The 14,628-nt window shown below is 42.2% G+C and overlaps 2 protein-coding genes across 2 annotated transcripts; one reads left to right on the top strand and one right to left on the bottom strand.

The window, feature by feature from the left end:
- Positions 1-57: 57 nt before the first annotated feature.
- Positions 58-9,510, bottom strand: srpra (SRP receptor subunit alpha). The gene is made up of 15 exons (XM_071909617.2): positions 9,409-9,510; positions 9,138-9,275; positions 8,727-8,810; positions 8,394-8,557; positions 7,810-7,970; positions 7,370-7,532; positions 6,109-6,265; positions 5,802-5,932; positions 5,520-5,641; positions 5,319-5,405; positions 4,218-4,390; positions 2,686-2,899; positions 2,374-2,537; positions 1,746-1,844; positions 58-1,481 (listed from the first exon to the last, which is right to left on the bottom strand). Exons 2-15 carry the CDS (start codon positions 9,258-9,260, stop codon positions 1,353-1,355), a joined length of 1,971 nt encoding a protein of 656 aa, XP_071765718.2. The 5' UTR covers positions 9,261-9,275; positions 9,409-9,510; the 3' UTR covers positions 58-1,352.
- Positions 9,511-11,696: 2,186 nt separating this feature from the next.
- tirap (toll-interleukin 1 receptor (TIR) domain containing adaptor protein) lies at positions 11,697-13,820 on the top strand. Its single transcript, XM_071909630.2, has 3 exons — positions 11,697-11,872; positions 12,307-12,921; positions 13,181-13,820. The coding sequence occupies exons 1-3, from the start codon at positions 11,866-11,868 to the stop codon at positions 13,363-13,365; spliced, it is 807 nt and encodes a 268-aa protein (XP_071765731.2). The 5' UTR covers positions 11,697-11,865; the 3' UTR covers positions 13,366-13,820.
- Positions 13,821-14,628: the final 808 nt, after the last annotated feature.

The following is a 14,628-nucleotide window of genomic DNA, read 5'->3' on the forward strand; positions in this document are numbered from 1 at the left end:
CTGACCATGTGCCTTTACACAACGTATGACAAAACAAGTTCCACTTTACAAGCTGTCGTAGCATATAGCAGCTTTATTTAGAAATGTTTACATTCTCATAAATTAGCACAAATCTTCTGTATAACTCTTGATTCTCTCTTATTGCACTACCACAAATTAAAGGGGGCTGGAGATATTTAAGACTTATCTGTCCTCTTACAAATGGAGAGTAAATCAAAAAGGGGAAAAAACATAAATAACAGGTCCATAGAACTTCAACTGACCACATATAGAAAGTGTAGCCTTTTGAAATCCGTGGACGACTTGTAAGAACTAAAAAATAAATTTACAAAATATCTTTTCACTTTTCCTCGACTATAAATTGAGGGATCAAAGTCTCCATTTTCTAAAGAAAATTTGTGTTAATTGAGTGTTAGGAAGGGAGGAGATCTAGGAGATGACTTTCATAGAACACTCCACCCAGAGCTGGAGTACCACAGTTGGTGCTGGGTTCAGGAGACCTAGGTGAACTGTCCCATTTCATAGAGGATCAGCCTTGATAAGAATGACACGGTTATTTACTTCCTCCACATGACTCACAGGCAGCATGGACATTTTTCAGATTTAACAAGGGAGGGTGAGGAGGTGAAGCACTGTTTCCCTTTACTGTTCTACTAACAAGGGGAGTGCATTACCTACTGACTTGTCAAGTGCTGACACATTGACACCTGCTCTCTGGCCAACAGTTTTGACTTATTATATATTAGAAATTCTAACAATTAGTTATTCAGACTGATCCTCTAGATTAGGAGTAGTAGTTTCTGACCTGAACTGATGGATGACCACCCATGCAGTGACAAGTTAACTGGGGAGACAGGAGACAGATAGGCACTATGGTCACTAAGCTTTCCTCAGGAACAGGCAGCTGCTGAATTGTCACATCCAGCAAGCCTTTCTAACCTGACCTCATTTACATGAAGGGGGGAAAACTGACTGACAAAATGCCAGGTAGAGAATTCGTTACTGTGTAAACCAGTAAATTGATGACATTTATATCCTAGGTCCATTGGCTAGAAGTCAGGTAAAATGTCATTTGTATGTGACTTCATGAGAGTCATTTTTGCAAAGCTTAAGCACAACTGAGGTACTTTTCAATTTGGCCCAAAAGTTTAGAAATGATGCAAACGGAGGCTCCTCTGGCTTTATAGCGCAATTTTCTCTCGGTCATCTTGAGTTCGTTTGATGCAAAGTGGAGGGGGCGGGATAGGAGGATGAGAAACGCATGTTAGCGGGGCTGGAACATCTCGTAGCGGCGTGGCAAAGGTTGGTTGGTTTTGTCGCGAGGATGAATAAGCAACAGAACATGCAGCCACTCAAGCCTTCATCAGGGCGCTGACCACGGCGCGGGCGTTGAGGCTGCGCAGGTCGTTGTAGGTTTGCCCTGTGCCCACAAACACGATGGGCTGGCCTGTGATGTAGGTCATGGAGATGGCAGCGCCAACCTGTGGAGGAGGGAGGGAGACACACGGGTGCTATCAGCTTTCCAAATGCAACGTACTCATGTGTCAAGAGAGCAAACCATGAACATTAACCAACAAAGTCATAAAACAGTCACAGACAAAATCATTAACTGCATGCAACTTCCTTTAGTGTAACTTTACAGTTAGTGTAGCATTTTCCTGTTGCTATAAGCATAACTGCAACAGCACATGATAAAAATCAGACAGTTTTGACAGTGAATTTCAAGAGAAAGAGTGTAGTAATACCTTGTCATCGATAGTGTCAAACTTGGTGAGAACAATTCCATCAATGAGGCGAGGCTTGTCGGACATGGAGTGGTCCGCCAGAGCCTGATTGAACTTTACCTGAGGACATAAGAAATAGAAAGATACTTTATTCATCCCAGGGGGAAAGAGGGGAGGATGTCAGGAGCTGCTGTGACAGGCGGCCGCTCGCCCAGCGCCATCTTTCTACCTCACTGGTTAGAAACTGCTGTGGAAGTGCAAAACCAGGCATCTGTACAAACATGTTGACGGCTTTAGCATGTGAAACGAGACAGCTGATTCAACAGATAAGGCCAAGGTGGAGCAACACTGACCTCAGCTGGACAGTTTGAGAAATAAATACAAATCCATGGTATCCTACAGCAAATTCCTTCTATGTTGCCACATTGTTTCATGACTTATTCTCAACATGAGCCTCTACTCTGTGTATAAAGCCCAAAGTTTAGGCTAAAGACCAAAGGTGATCCAGCCTTTGCTTTCCAGGCCTTTATGCTTATGTCTTACCAGCTGGCCATATAATTATAAAAATGAATGGTATTTTTATGTACGACATTTCCTCTCAGTGCATGCTGTGTCTGAGCAGGCGACCAGAATTTGTCGGGAGTCTTACCAGCTGGTCAACAGCCTCATTGCCCACCAGAGCCTCCCCGACAAACAGCACCAGGTCAGGCATGTTGACAGCGATGAGCTTGGCCAGCGCTGTCATCAGGGGGGCGTTGTCCTGCATACGCCCTGCAGTGTCCACCAGCACCACGTCGAAGGCCTGATTGCGGGCTGGAGGGAAGAAACGTAAACCTATTAGCACATATCAACAGTTTCATGCACACACAGACACATGCCATTTAATTCTGGCCATAAGACTTGATGTTCACTACAGATTCCATCAATTAACGATCAGTTATCAAGGATGCAGCTATTTTACCATAGGCAATGGCCTCCATAGCAATTCCAGCGGCGTCCTTCCCGTAGCCCTTCTCATAGAGCTGGACCACCGGCCGCCCCCCGTGCTCCTCCGGAGGGTGCAGGGAGTTCAGGCGCCGCTGGTGAGTCCGAAGCTGCTCCACTGCCCCGGCGCGGAACGTGTCACAGGCTGCGATCAGCACAGTGAAACCATTCTCTATCAGCCAGAAGGAGATCTGGACAAAGAGAAGGGGGGTGGGGGGGGGGGTGTTCACACAGACATGTTGAGAGGACAAATGTCTGAAAAGAATGAACAGGAAACATAACAACCTCTCCATGTTGTATATTTGAAGAGGTGCTTTCCAAATTGAGATACCCACCAATTGAAATGTTTGACAGCTACCCCTATAAAAATGACAGCTGCCATAAAAGGAAAACTTACTATTATAGTAATTCGTTTTTGACTGATAGGAGTTTTTGAAGGGCAACATGATACTAATATTTTTGGATTGAAACTGCTGAGAGCCAATATATTATGTATGTATTAAATCTTTAAATTTGTCTATTTTCATGCCAAAAAAATATGTATATGTACACTTGTGTAGAAGCCAATCAAAATGTCACCTTAGAATCAATTCAGGTTAAGGGCTTTCCATATACAACCAGTGTAGTATTGATCAATATACAATAAATATGTAAACAAGCAAACTGTATCATATCCATCACGTAAAGTGGACTGGCCACTCGATATATTAGTCTAACCCTAGAGTTATTAGTTATCTTAAGACCTTTGCATACAAAATAGGAACATGTTTGATTAGATAAGTTGTATTTTTGAAATATTGAGCAATTAATATCAAGCAGCAACTGCTTCCTAAATAATAGTTACATAGTGTTCTAGTATGAAATCCGTCACGTCACTTCACTAGTGGCCACATTTTAAGGTTAGGAGGTTATGACTGACAAAATCTAAGCCGATTGATGAACTAGGTGACACAACCTTCTTTAAAAGCTATGTAGGTGCACTGGCTCGATATAGGTTCAATCTTTGAACACATAACTTTAAATTGTTAATGAACAAACATGTCATTTGGTGGACGCTTTTTTCCCAGCGCCTCACAGTGCGTGAATTTTAGCGTTGGTATCCCCAGTTGGAAACTCCCCCCTAACTCTGGCTGGTGTTAGTGGTGTGCTCTAGCAATTGAGCTGTACAGGACCACAGTCTCTTTAAAAAAGTCACAAAAAAGAGAAACTGGTTTTGGTTGCCTGCGTGGGCAAAACAGTAGCATTAGCAAACCACAGGCAATCAAGCATAGACAGGAGGGAATTGACAGGAAACTGCACATTGATGCTGATTATTATTTCAGGGGCTTCATCCTGTCGCACACTGATTTTTTCACACTGGTGCCAAATGATTAGAATTATTAGCAAACGGCAGGGGGCGGGGGCATGGCAGTATTCTTTGCCAGCTACTTCAACAGTCCAATAAAACAAGTCAATGATGTACTGAGACTAAACACTGTTCTGGAGCCAAGTAGCTGTAGTAGATCTCACCTTGGCCAGGTTGGTGGACTTGCCCACTCCATTGACACCGCAAAATGTGATGACAAAAGGCCGTCGCTGGCTGCGCGCCTCCAGCACATCTCTCAGGATATCCACCCGACGCTTGGGCTGCAGGATCTGCACCAGCGAATCTTGCAGGGCCAGCTTTACCGTTGAGGCCACAGCTACACACACACACACACACACACACACACACACACACACACACACACACACACACACACACACACACACACACACACACACACACGTCAGAGAGGAGAAAGGCTGTAATTCCCAGCATCATGAGTCATTATCATGTGCATTTACGAATACAAAGGATCTGATGCAACTATCCCTTGTGCTTTTAAACAAGGGTGAGAGCCTATGTAGAAATCTGGCTTGGATGTCAGAGGAAATGAGAGTGGGTGAATGCCGGTATCCCATTGGGGTTATCATGTGGACACCTCCCCATCACAGATACTCCTCTGAATTAGTCCCCTCCCGCCACAAAACATCCAGGATGCTCAACAGTAAATTCTGTTGAAGCACCCCCTCAGCACTGACCACACTATACTCACCAATATTACACTTCCAATACACAGCGACTACACTTAGGCTGATGTTACAACATCGCTACACTATCTATAATTCCCAAACTCTGCATATATACTTCAACAGTATGCCAGATTGATACAGACTCCAGACATTTTGAGGCCCAACTTGGTTTGTTGTTGCTATTGATATTGACATTGTTGGTTTTGATGTTATTGATATAGATGTTGATGGCAAAGCTGCTGATGTATATAGGGAGGCTGATGACAGCAATGTGATGAGCGAATAATTAGTGCTCCCAGCATGAATTTACTGGTGAGCCTCTAGGAGACGTTGGGGGCCTAATTCAGTGAACTATCTGTAATGCAACATGTGCACTGGACTTTGCAACACTGATCCTCTTTGCCTTGAACATCTCAGCGAGGTTTCTAAGTTCATGCAGGTTTATGACACGAGGGATGTTTTACATCAGATCCTGTGTATGTAAAACCAAGGGGAGGGAACTGCTTTCATTTGTTTTTTTGTGGGTAAGTTCCATAGATGTTAAAAGTTACTTACTGGTGAATGTGCCCATGACTTTGCCCTCCAGTTTTTTGGCTATAGAGTCACAGAGCTGGGAGGCAATCTCGGCTGCTACATTCTTAGCTGCAAGACAATAACACACACACACAAGAGGAAACTGAAAAAAGGAAACAATCTATAATAAACCGATGCAGAAAATTCAGACAGTGAGAGAAAGAAAGAGATGTGATGCCGTACCGATGAGGTGGTCCCTCATCTTGTCCAGCACTGGCTCCATGTCCTCCTGAGACAGGCTCTTGGAGCCCACCAGGCCCTTCAGCATCCCAAACATGCCCCCAAAACCACCACCCTTTTTGGGGCTGAGAAGAATCAGAATAAATGAATAGAGCTGTGTGATTATTACAGTGCTACTTACAGTTGAGGCATAATGCAAAATATTTGGATGAAAAAAAACAGCACAGATATGTAAATATTACACCATAAAACAATAATCCAAAAATAAAATGCAAAGGATCTTACAGTTTTTTGCTTGTTTCATTGATCACCACCCTCTCCTCTTCCTCCTCCTCCTCCTCCTCCACCTCCTCTTCCTCACTGGACTCATAATCCACAGACAGCAGGTCTCCCTTCATGGAGCTTAGCTGCATCCCCTGAAACACACCCATGTGATCGAGACCTTTATTTTAACAGTGTTGATGTGATTAATACCGACATCTATGTAGCTATGATGAAAACAAGACATGCAGCGGGATACACAGTGGTCATGCTTTTAAGAGCACAGAAGAGGTTGATATTGATACACATATTTTTTTAAACAGGTGCGTACCGAGTCAATTTGTGCGTCCTGGCTCTGGTCGCCAGCATCATGGGAACCGTTTCCATTTCTCTGGCTGTAGTCCAGGTCCTTGGTGCTGCTACCAGCCATGTCCCAAACACGCCTCTGCTTCTCCTTGGGCTTCTGAGGCTTCGGGGACTTACTGTGACTAAGATGGAAGAATATTAGGATTAAGCAATAATGCATTGGAGGCCATGTTTCACTCCACTTACACCTCTTAGCTGTTGTAAAATGAAAATTAAAGGATAAGGCTGGTGTTTTTTAATGCATTGCTTACCGTCAACAAATCCTATGAAAATAACAAAATCAGCAATGATTTTGTTTTGCCAACAAGTCTCGTCCATGTAGCCGATGCCCAATGAAGCCACGTCCCAGCAGCCATAGAACTCCATTGTATAAAAAAAAAAGGCTTAAAAACACGTCAAAGAGCCATGCCGTTGCTCTGGGCAGCATATTTCATCATCACGATGCACCGGGCCAGACGACTTTTTCCTCAAACAACTTAATAAGCCGGCTGTAAACACTTTCCGATCTCAGGAAAGTAGTTCCGTAGCACCGAAAATAGTCCCCGGCATAATGAATTTGTTCCCATTTGAATTTGATTTGGTAATAACTACAACAGTCTGACTTTTCGTGGTAACAGTTAACAATTTTTAAATTGAAACTATGTCTTTGTGAGCTGTATTTCAAGGTTTTTAGCTTACAATTGGAGCCAATGACTTCCGGGTTGACGGCTAAAAACGTTACGTGGGAAGTCAGAAAGTAACGGGAGTAGAGCAAACGCATTGTTGATTTTGTTATTTTCATAGGATTTGTTGACGGTAAGCAATGCATTAAAAAACATCAGCCTTATCCTTTAAGGCAAAACTCTTTAAGTCGAGTAAATGTCACTACAAATTCAACAAATTTGGTCACCCAGTTCCTAAAGATGATGATATAACACGTCATTTTGAAACAGATCCTCCAATTATTCCACATCAAATTTACACGATTCGCGTGTAAATTTGGGGATCAAAACGGCCTATAATCACCGAAAGGTGTCAAGTTTGCACTCAAATACTTAGGGCCACTGTCCCGTGACGGAAAGGTCACATGTTTGAGTGTCTGTCAACAAGACACAAATTGCTATCTGCCTACTCGTTCTAAGTCACTCTAGATAAGAAAGTCAGCTAAATAACTGGAAATGTAAATGGATAAACAACCTTTAATTAACGTTTTGTTTGACTCTGTGTATGAATATGTGTTCCCTCACCTGGGTTTCTCAACAGGTACCGCCATGCGCTTGCGGAAGAATTCTTCTCTCTTCTTCTGCATGATCTTGTCTTGTGTCAAGCCCTGGTTACCATTCTCAACCGTCTTCTGGCTGGCCGATGAGGCCTTGCCTTGATCCCCTTTGATAGGCTCAGCTGCAGGAGCTGGGAGAAAAAAAAAAGATAGGAATATCAAATATCAAAATATAAAATATCAAAATATCAATCACCACGATAACATCTTCATTTTCTAAACAAGCCTGCAAGATTAGGATTTGATCTAAAACACAGGGCTGAGATTGAAATACTGTTACATTGGCTACAGAGTGAGTTTCTCACCAGTTATTTAAAATGATGTCACATACAATAAGTAGGTCAGTTCAGAACTGTGTTTACTAATCTAAAAAAGTGAAACCATTCCATGTCTAACAGCCACACTTACCCTCTTTTTTGGCATTCTTATTCTTCTTGCCTCCCTGTTCCTTGGCTTTGTCCCCACCCTTCGTCTCGATCATCGACTTCACAGTTTTTTGGGATTTCTGGGACTCGGTAAAAGTCCGCATAGAAATGGGGCCTCGAGCTTTGCTGCTCTCCTCCGCCTCTCTTGTTGAAAACATTTAGCATATGTTAGCATCAGCAGGTTCAGTAGTCTGATTTTTGATACATTTAAGAACCACTGAGAATAATAAAAAGACAATTCTGGCAATAATATTGACACCCTTGTCTCTAGTAACTAGAAAATAACCTCCTAATGGAAATTAAATATATATATATATATACATATATATATATATATATATATATATATATAAACATTTTGTGTTTACATTAACAACAACACCATGTGTTGGTATAATCAAAAAGCAAAGCACAGCATTTGAACCATCATTTCACATACAGATACAAAACAATATTACTGCTGAAGTCCTTTGTTACAGTTTGCAGAGATCACCCTCATGAGGGTGATTTCAACAAACAGTTTGTACCTTTGTGTTATCAACCTGTTGCTGATTGTGCTATCTTTACCTAAGAAGCATCTTGAAGTCAACCTCAAATTCAAAGTTGTTGTTGAGCAGCTTCAAGGCCCCCTTGTGCTCCAGCTCATTCTTATAGCGATCCCTGAAATGAAGCTGAACGTCATCTATGAACTTGTCCACATACGTCAGCGTCAAGATCTTTTGAAAACCCACCTGGACAGAGACAAAGAAAAATGAAGAGAGGGAAGTGATGGTCATTGACTTTTAAGGACAAATGAATAGCCTGCTTGTTAACACATGAATGTTGACCACAGGAGATTTGCAGTCCACCTCTCAACATTGTTTGATATCAATTCATTTTGTGTGTGATTGGGAGACTTACCACAAAAACCAACTCAAACTCATTATCCAGCTTGTATTTAAGACTCAGGGCCTCATGGGTATATGAGCTGTTTCCACTTCGTTCCTGAAATATCACAAATACGTTATTCATGTCAAAGGCAGCTGGAAGCAAACGCCATTGCTGTAGTTAACGTTAGGTCTCTAGCTTTCCATGCCTTCCTACCAGTGAGGGTTAAGTCCCTGTAGTCCAGACCATAATAACATTGAGTTTACAACTCCTACGATGATTCTTTAACCTATTCGCACTTCAGAAACCCCTTGTTTAGTATATTACGCAATCAGCTAACGTTAGCTAGCGTTAGCATTAGCTGCCCAAGCTCCCATACTGACACTTGGAAAAACACACACACGGCAAACTGTCACAGGGTTTTGAGCTGTCATTTCGGCTCACCTGGAGGATCACGGAGCGGATCAACGCGTTGACAGGCCCGGTGAAGGATTCAGTCACCCCGGCTCCCTGAAAACACCACAACACTATCCCCCCCTTGCTGAAGATGGTGAAGAAATCTAGCATCTTGCCACCACGTATCTACACGAGATAACACAGGGGGAAATCAAAACAAACACGGATGAAATCAGGGTGAAACGGAACATCCGCAGTAAATGAATGGTCCTGTAAATGTTTGAAGTGCCCTGGCTACTCTTCAAAGATGAAATCTTACCCGATATATTTCAATAGATTACAAATTCCCCACGAGTAGCAACCACTAACAGAGCAAAACTGTTTAGACACGTCAGATGCAGAACCAGGAAGTGACGTTCTCTTCCGGGGATTTCTGGATTTCGCGGCTGCGCAGTTCAGCAACCGGTGCTGCATCGTCTTCGAAAATGACATGAATCAGTTTGGCTTCCCCAAATGAGGAGAGGGAAGTATAACAGACCTAGTTCTTATCGTATTTCATCTCCTACTACTACCAGGGTTAGGCCAGCTGACGTCAGTGAGATTTTCATGTCATGGGCTGTAACTTTTGCACGTGCATGTTTACATCATAAATCACTGTTTATTTAGGCAAAAACAAAACAAAACACAAACAAGTGATTGTTGACAACCTCATTGAAATTATTCACTTGACACCTGGAAATGTGTCTTTAATGTGTAATACCTAAGCTGTAACACTAATTATGTACATTGTTTTAGTCTAGATTTTAAACATTAGTAAGTATCTGCCACCCCCCTTCTTCTGGGGGCTGCCCCTACTATGCTGTCTCCTCTCCTTCCTTTCCTTTTGACATGTCTTCTTTCACCTCCATCTCCCTCTCTGTCCTTCTTTTCATTAGGACTTCTTACCCCTTTCTCTTCCAACTCTGTCTTCCCTACTCCTCATTAGCACTTCTCCACCTCTATTTCTCTCTACTCCTCCCTCTTCTCTACACTTACAGTATTTTATCAAACTCATCTGGTGTCGTAGTCACAGAAGTTATGGTCAAAACAGTTTAGCTGAGCATATATATTTTTTTGTTACTTGTTTTCTAAGATAGCTAAATTACCTGTGGATGAGGAGGGGCTATGGCAAATGCAGTTTGCTAACACTGTGATAGCATCCTTGCTTACTGTCTACAATTGAAGCAACAATATCGTGGGAACTTGGTCTGACTTTTCATAAAGTGTCGTTTGCAGAGAGTGAAGAGAATGTAGCCGATCCACAGTCTATCCTTAAACTCTATCAGCCAGTCTGATCTCATTGTCATCATGCAGGGAGAAAATATTGTGTGCCAGCGGATGTGTTCAGAACACTCTCTCTGCTCAGAGTTTCGCTGTAGGCCATTTTAAATGACCTTTTAAAATGTGGCATCAGATTTGTTCGGGGAGCTTGGCAGCGTGATCGTTCTGTCGTCATAGGAGTGTTGTATGGGGACTAAAGACCCTGACCTTAGCACTTCTTGTTTTTGGTGACGCAGGAAGTCAAGCTTATACTACTGTTGCACACATTGGAAGTCACTCTGACTAAAGGCATCAGTTAAATGCCTAAAATGTTAATGAAAATTCATAAATGCTAAACCAACATGAAGATGTAGCAGTAACAGAATCCAGTAGCTTCACTGTTGCAATTAGGCTATAGGAATAGAATAGAATAGAACACAGTCTACTGATATGCAGATTAGGTGGGTTGGAGACTCTCGGTATGAATGTGAGTGCATGCTTGGATAGGCTCTAGGTTTCTTTGACCCTGAGTGGGGATAAATGAGTGAAGATAGTGAATGAATGAGAAACAAAAAACACACAAGAAAAGAATTGTGGTTGATTTCATTGGTTGGTTTTTGACCTAAACCTCTTACACACTACTGTAGACTACTGTAGACATTCCTGCACATATAGACTAAGTGGTTGGGGTTAAAAAGTGTTCACAACTTCCTTCCTGCTGTCAGGAACCAGACCACATACTTTCCAAGCATTGTTTTATTTAATTTCATTAGGTTTGCTGGCAGCTAAACAAATGATACTCCGGAATTGGAAAAGGCTTAACCTAAATACATTTACAGTATATAAGTGGTTGGATGACTATTTGGATATTATAAACATGGACTTTGGGAGAGAATTAGATAATTTCTGGATTGTCCTGCTGTACTCAGTTATGTAAACTTATGAATGTTTGCCAATGTTGTAATTGAGGAAGTATTATGCTGACCCCTCCTGTTAAGTTTTTGTTTGTTTGTTTTTTTGAGTTGTATGTGATTACTTTGTTTGAAAATGATAAACTATGAATAAAAAAAAAGAGAGAGAGAAAACACTAACACTTGCTGTTTTTAATCGGTTGACTCCCTGTTCAGTGGAGTTTGACACAGGACAGGCTTTGCACTATAAATTTGCATATTCACGTTCAGGCCCCACTTCCAGCAAACAGTTAGATGCAACTTTCAGCTTCCTCTTTTTCTCTGGTGGTGTCAGTGAAACGCTTGACACATACATTTTCCACTTTCTTCTTTGTTGCAGGCAGTTACTTTTGTCAGATTATGTACAATTGTTTTCCCAACGCTTATTTCTATAACTGCTATCTCTGAGGAATGTGCGTACAGGGCAGAGCAAATCCATTTAAAGATAATATAAGTCTTATCAACTGTGAACAGACTGGAAACATTTTGGGGAGGCGTTAAAAAGACGTGACAATGATGTTAACAACATGCATGGTGAGTTGAGACGGTTTCCCTGACAGACATGAACAGCTGAACTTGCTAACCAGACACTTTACTTGTAATATACAGTTAATCTTCAATCTTTTTGAATATACTTTTTGTATTTGAACAATAATGAATAAATAATTGCTCATTCTTTTTCTCTGGAGTAATCAGCAGAAAAAGGTTGCAACAGACTTACCATTTCATTATGAGGTGGAAAAGATGAAAATGTTCAAAAACACAGATTGTTTTTGCAGCTGATATGAGTGCTATGCGATAGGTACTACTGTTTATGTAGCCTTTATAGCTTAGTTATTTTTCATACTGCATTTATAGCCTTGTTTTATAACTTGTTATAATAAAGGCCTATGCTCTGACCAGGAAAAATTAATATAGGTACATGCTGTAGTCAAAAATATGTACAGTTTGTCTTCCTCTTGTTTCAGGTTGGTTCCATAAACTCTTTCTGAAGTCAAGAGTGACACCACAGCATGAGCAAGTGACTAAAACCTCAGCTACTTCTCCCAGCAGTGCATCAGCATCAGCTTCATTCACATCAGCATCTTCTTCTTCATCATCAGCACCAGTGAAAACCCCCAGCGCCCCCACAAAACCATCGCAGCCACAGTCGGCTCTGAGCTCGCCGGTGCGGTGGAGCCGACAATATGACGTGTTTGTGTGCCACAGCTCCGTGCACGCTGACACAGAAGAGGCCATACGCCTGGTCTCGTTCTTGGAGGCCTCGCCCCGCAGCCTCAGGTGCTTTCTGTCGCCGCGGGACGCCAGTCCAGGAGGAGCCATTCCCACAGAATTGTGCCAGGCTATGCAGAACAGCCACTGCAGGGCTCTGCTCATCACACCTAACTTCCTGCAGGACGATTGGTGCATATACATGATGCACCAGACTCTGGCAGAGGGGCCTATGTCCCATCGAATGATTCCCCTGATACAGAACCTGTCCCACTCTCAGTACCCTCAGGAACTCAAGTTCTATTACTACATCGACCTGAGCAAGTACCCGGACCATGGTTATAATGTGGTCAACAGGACTGTGGTGACGTGTGAGTAGCAGATGTGATTTTCTCTGGCCAGGTTCATCCAAGTCCATAGATTAAGTCTAGTTTTAGCATAAAGTTTAAAGTGATATCTGTTAATAATTCACAATGCTTAATCCACAATAGTGACACTGGCCCACTGTTTTTTCTCAAATTAGTGTTTTGTTTCTTGTGTGCTCCGCCAAGAGTCAGCCATCTGCAACTGATTTAAAAGTTTATGGAGGGCAGGCGACCCTTATTAATCTCCTGTTGTTTTCCTTTTTAGACCTGGAAGACATGGTTGAAAATGAGAAGACACTTGATTGCAACATGGACAGCTCTAGCAACAGATTCGATGAGGTAGACAGCTCACAAGAAAACAAACTGATTCCTGAATGTGACCCTTCTGAGACTTCAGTTTCACTCGAGCTGACAGAGAATACAGACGAAAGATTCACAGATGTTTGTTGAAATCAACATGAATCGTGATATGGTGGAGGGAGGGGGGGGGGCTGCTCCTAATGGAAAAACACTGCAGCTATATTGACTGAACTGACATGACCACAACAGTGCCATTTTGCAGCGACCTTTTATCACATCATGACAGCATATGTGGGTTCAAAGTGAAACTCGGTGTAAGCTATGATGATGTAACCACTTACCCTTCTCACTGAACATTCTTTTTTGTGGAACTATAACCAGCCTTGGCTGTGCGGTAGGGATTTTCATGTACTGAGCAAGAAACACTGGATTCCACGCAGCACTGGGGCTTATTTCCTGTATGAGTCTTGAGAAGTATGCACTGACCTAGTTAAACAGTTTATAATGACGTCCATTAATGAGTAGGTAATGTGGGATGGAAATGAATGTGTGTTTGCATCCTCAGCTTGTGACGACCCAGAATTCAAGTTTACAATAAAAAGAACCATGACAACATAAATGCTAAAACATCCAATCTTTCTTTTAACGGAATGAAAGATGATCCTGCAGTAGTAGGAAGAAAAATGTTGTGGTACACATGGTGTTTACCACTAGGTGGTGTATGTTTCCCATACTATCCGATGGGGAGTACCATTGAGGAGCTGCCGGTGTCACGTAAACCTGCCATCACCGCCTAGTGTACATTCATAGTTTTACCAAGCAGCACTGATTACCATAATGCCATATCCCTCACATGGAATACCTGTTAGAAAACCCTCGGCCTGTGTGTGTGTGTGTGTGTGTGTGTGTGTGTGTATGTATGAGAGAGAGAGAGACCCACAAAGAATAGCTGGTATAGCCTTGCTTGCTGAATGGGGCCTGTTACCAGGGGAAGCACAGGCCATTTAGAGAATAAATAAACTCTACTTCTGCTTCCCTCAATGATAACCTCTTACCATAAACTGTCTCTTAAACACTGAAACAGAACGGACTTGTGGCTCTGGTCTGCTGTCATTTATATTCTAAGGGACATGATTTCTGACTATGAGTGGCTTTGGCTGAGCTTTAGTTGGAACAGGAGGCAGAACATGCTGAAAAATTGGATGGAACACCCTCCCTGCTCCATCCAAAGAAGAAAAAAACAAACTTTGATCCTCCCGTTAGGTATGATTAAATGTCCTTGGCAGGGGCATTCCCTTGGTAATCAAGCATACTGGAAAGGGTTCTTTTTAGATAGTTGGCATTTAGGCCACCAGAATATCAGGTAGACAGAAATTTCATTGAATCAACTGGAGCGCAAGAGTTCTAATCTAA

The sequence above is a fragment of the Centroberyx gerrardi genome, chromosome 6 (genome assembly GCF_048128805.1).
Source record: "Centroberyx gerrardi isolate f3 chromosome 6, fCenGer3.hap1.cur.20231027, whole genome shotgun sequence".
NCBI lineage: Eukaryota > Metazoa > Chordata > Actinopteri > Beryciformes > Berycidae > Centroberyx > Centroberyx gerrardi.